Source organism: Branchiostoma belcheri, unplaced genomic scaffold (genome assembly GCF_001625305.1).
Source record: "Branchiostoma belcheri isolate BF01 breed outbred unplaced genomic scaffold, Haploidv18h27 scaffold32, whole genome shotgun sequence".
Classification (NCBI taxonomy): Eukaryota; Metazoa; Chordata; class Leptocardii; order Amphioxiformes; family Branchiostomatidae; genus Branchiostoma; species Branchiostoma belcheri.
The window spans coordinates 1,555,723-1,560,541 of record NW_017803932.1 but is presented as its reverse complement, the minus strand read 5'-3'; the positions used below and the strand labels follow the sequence as shown (position 1 = coordinate 1,560,541).

At 40.4% G+C, this 4,819-nt stretch overlaps 1 protein-coding gene across 1 annotated transcript in view; it reads right to left on the bottom strand.

Annotated features, from left to right (window-relative positions):
• Nucleotides 1-3,192, bottom strand: part of LOC109474793 — a 22,696-nt gene extending 19,504 nt beyond the window's left edge. Inside the window, exon 1 of the mRNA XM_019775154.1 lies at nucleotides 2,930-3,192. Within this exon, the coding sequence (XP_019630713.1) occupies nucleotides 2,930-3,005 (76 nt within the window). The 5' untranslated portion in view covers nucleotides 3,006-3,192. The remainder of the gene's footprint in view (nucleotides 1-2,929) is intronic.
• Nucleotides 3,193-4,819: the final 1,627 nt, after the last annotated feature.

Here is a 4,819-nt window from a genome sequence, read left to right as displayed (position 1 = left end):
GTCATTTTGCCCTTGTTAAGTCTTTTTGCCCTTGTTTGTAACAGCTGATCGTTCTAGTTACTAGATATTTTATTATGAAAGTTTTTTGTATATGTAAACTTTAATCATCATGTTTTATGGTAACATTAACAGGTACAAAATTATGCTATTCCACAAGTCAAACTGCTGCACAGAAAATTGTTTTTGACAACAATCCAACTCTGCAAGCGATTAACCTACTCTTAACAGCATTTCATAGCAGGGATATTAGCCTTTTTTGTGAGAAACATAAGCGTACATTCATTGCCTTTGGCAGCTTAACCAATCACATAACAGTGTTCGAAATACCTGTCTGCAGTCTGCAATCTGCAGATAGGTTTTCAAGATTGCAGAAGAAAAATTTATACAATCTGCAATTTTGCAGCAGGAAAAATTGGCACTTGGGATTTGATGCTTTTGGCCCCAAGGACAGACAACACTTATTATATAATAAGCTCCTGTTTTGAAACAACAGGAGCTTCTTCACTAATTTGCATCAACCTTGTCTTGAATTGCTTAATATCTTTTGTTTCCTTTTGGACTTCCAAAAATTTGTCTTCACTAATTTCTGTATCTGTATAGCCGGTATAACCGCCTTTCGGCGTAACACACCAGCTGCATATCAGTCAATAGTTCGTGCTTATAAACCTGCAAGATTGTAGTATGGAGGCTTGTGTATTTGCAGAAAGTATTTCCAAATTGCAGAACAAAATTTTTACTCTTCTGCAATATTGCAGAGCACTGAAAAAAAGTATTTCGACCACTGCCTAAATATCTTCTTGGACTTGGATTGTAGTAGTATAGAGCATCCACACGAGTGCAAAACTGTGCCTTGCAAACTTGCATTTTCAGAGATTGTCTGAAGCAGCAATTTGCACAACCAATTGCACAAGGCTGTAGCCACAGGTCAATGATTTATACATTACTCACTTAGAAGACCCTTTGATAATACATTTTAGTCGACCTTTGAACAAAAGGCGGGTGAAGCCAAGTTGATTTCTTTTCCATTAAGTAGCATATTGTGCAGGTAGAGGAATACTCGCAGCCATTTCAGTGATTATTGGTTTCAAGTAGACTTTGTTGAAGTCTATACAGTCTAGTGCACAAAACAGCTGAGATATACAGAGTACCTCTTTTTTGAAGAGGTACTCATGAAGTTTTGACCCGTTAAAGTGCTTCAAATCAAGCCAGGAACCTAGTTGTTCAAATCTGTTGGTGATAGAAAATTATAATGACACTGGGTTTGTTGATCCATCATCATGATGATCTACAGTTTTCTTCCAAGGACAGATCTTTTAGTCGAGTTGCAGGGTGTGAAATCATATTATTTAATTATATGCATATGATTACATAATGTGAAAAGTTGTCATTGTCAAGCTGAACTAAAGCAAAATCAAACCTCCGGGTATATAGCACAGGAGGCAGGCCTCGAAATTAACTTTTTTCACTATTGTCCCAGAATTGTCCCGAACATAGATTTCAGTTGTCCCGAACTGAATATGGACTGTCCCAGCCTGCTTTTCAGGAAATAAGTTGATGACAAAAATAAGAAAACAACAACTGAATTTGTACTACTTGAAGTCCACTTTATTAGTAAATGTAGGGAAATACATGATAATATCATGGGCATGGCACCGTCCCTGATATTTGGAATCCCTGATTGGTCAAATTTAAATGTTTGTCAGAGTATTATATATTTATAGGCTGCCAGCAGTCTGCAGCAGGATGGATGGATCGCGTTCCCAAATGACGTGGATGGTCTTAGAATTTTCCAATTGCCCCAAAATTGTCCCGAAACGTAATTTGAATTGTCCCAAGCTGAAAATTTAGTGTCATTTGACACTGGGACAATGTTAATTTCGAGCCCTGAGGAGGTGATCAGAAAATCATCAGAACCAGCAGCTTATTAACTCAAAACAACCTTGTTAGTTGTCACAGTCGTTTTCCTAAGAATATCCTAAGCCTCAATATCTGCCATGCTGACTTGGATTCCGCTCTGGTCAGTTAAACACAATGTTTGTCCAGATTTAAGGGTGACAAACGCCAAAAAGGACTTTACAATAGAGCAGGTATGTCCCTAACATACGCCTCCCCATTCTTTGAATCTCCAACAACATATTTTGACATGGAAGAGAGCAACAGAAAGCCTGAAAAATGATGTTGATGTCATGGTTAACATAATGGACAATTGACAGATAGCATCAATCTGTGGCTTCTTTAGAAATATTTGATAGTAGGTGTGGTATCACAAAAGAACCCGGTTGGGATAGAGTCTAGTGGAGCATTTTAAACCATTATGTGATACCACACCTACTACCATAATGGTAGTAGGTGTGGTATCACATAATGGTTTAAAAAGTCAAAGTTATGGCAGTTTGGTATTGATTAAAGGATTGCACAGGACCGGATAACGTTGCCTGCTCCACTAGACTCTATCCCAACCGGGTTCTTTTGTAGCGGAGCAGGAAACCATGAAGCGTTCAATTTAAGAAATACATTGTACTGGAAACCTTCTAGGAAATAACCTATGAGATCATCTCTGTGACGTAGAGTCAGGCTTTAGAAAGGGGCAGTGACACAGCAAATGTCTTTAAAATCTCTTGTCAACATTCTCTTGGACACTGGCAAGCAAACAGCCGGGCGCTTGCTAAATTGATAATACCCGGGTGGCAAAAGAATGGCGAGAAAAAACAAGTCGGGGTTCCTTCTGTGTGCTTACCGCTAACAAGACAGTGTGAAAAATGCGACAAAGAGAAAAGTCTATTATACTGTATGCTAACGTCGTGACTCAATAATACACAGTCATTTAGTGGTACAAAATGGAGTAATACGCAGCGATGATAGCAGTACAAAGGCCATGTTTACAAAACTACGGTTCGGGTATTAGTATTGCTGTGCAACTGTGACCGACCTTGTGAGATAACGGACCGCAACTTGGCAAGAAGTAACACGGTAGCAAGTTGCCATCCCCACCAGAGAACACCCATCGCCCTGTCTCCTCTCCTTTCTTCCCAGTACTTGGTCACGATTTAGCTACGATCTAGGATGCATGTCTTCTCACTGTTGATAACGTCTGGGTTGTTTGTCTTGGCTTGGCTTCGGGACGCCGTCTTATTCCGGTCATCGTGTATCAGACCACAAACAATACTCCGCTTTCCCACGTTGTTACTTTCTTTCAATTGCCATTGAGGACGCTTTGACCAATCCTGTTACTTCTTTCTGAAGGGTATGGCGGGAAAAGCCTTCGAGAACCAATTGGAGTCCACAATTAGGACGCCATATCCAAGCACTGACCAATAGGAGAGGGGAACACATCACGCAAGGCATTTGATAAGAGAGCGGCATAACAGTACCACCCAGAGAATAGCTCTGAATTTACTTGCTGCAGATTCAGCACGGCTGAAGTTGGCCGCCGAAGCAAAGCAACATTGTAAGACCCATTTCCCTGTTCAGGGGGACGCAATGGTTGTTCCTGAAACCTATAACATTAATGAATTGCAGCATTTACTACCTTTAAGCATGGAGGTAAAAAAAGTTTATAAAAAGTTTCGCCTCCCACTGAAATGCCCAGGCCTGGTGAAAACCCGATATATTTACAGCGCATGATGAAAGTGTCCATCACAGAGCTAAATGAAATCAACACAAATGTACATACTAGTGTAACAAAAGTAATCCCAACCTTTTGTGCCATGTGAAGTGTTCAGGCCAAAGATCCGAGTTGAACCAGGTGGTCCAAGAAGAATACAAATCAAATCTCCTTCTTGTGTGGAGCTGATGAAGTGTGACAAAGGCGCCTTCTGGCGCTCAATTGTATATTGCACCATTCAGTACATTGTACCATTGTACCTCCATGGTTGTACAATATAAACCTTAGACAGCGTCGAAAGATAAGACCATAGCAAATAATTCTTATGGCTGGCATCAGAGTGGCAATGATTTTCTCCTGGTTTGGGAAAAAGTTGTTCTCAACTGTCAACATACCATGATGCCGAAAATGTTGTCACAAAAGCTCAAAACCGTTGAAAGCAGGGTATTATTGAACGTAAGGATGGATGGAAGATGAGATTGAGATGAACAGACATCTAGACGGGCAGGTACTGTAGTACTGTTGAATACCTGTTGGCTATAATATCGTGTTTTGTTGACTGAAATGCAGGAATCATGTGTTAGTTGATGCCTTGTTTTCGTTTCGCCCCGTCGCGTTTAATTGGGAGTCTGCTGCGGAATTGTCATCCATAAAATTTACTTTCTGCGGCCTCAGCAGATAAAGATTGTGCTGAGATTTCGATACAACATAGCCCCTCTGAAAGAGATGATGAATAGGAAATATGGACTAAGTCTACTGGTAAAACGCGAAGGAAGAAGGAAATGTATAACATATGACCGTCATTTGGTCGTCAGTGGGTTGGGTTTAAATTATTGCTGACCCTCCACCGAGGTCAAAAATATTCAAGATGTTAAGAAAATTACTGCGTTCGGACGCGTCCTTCGCGTCATATTGTGACTTCGCCGCGAGACGATCTCCTTTGTGATGTGTAGTCTATTCTGAAAAGCAATCCTCAAAGAAACGCTAGGGGGAGCGAATAAGCCGCCAACTGGACAGGCACTTTCAAAAGCCGTCATGTCAGGCGCAGCAGCATACATGATGATACTAAAGTCTTTGTAGAGACTGTGAGACTTTATGATAATATGTATATACAGTATATATATATATTTTTTTTTCTATCATGTGCTAATGTAAACAATAGCCTGGATTGTAGCAGTCCTGGCTAATCATTGGTTTACAGCAAGGTTGCAAAGT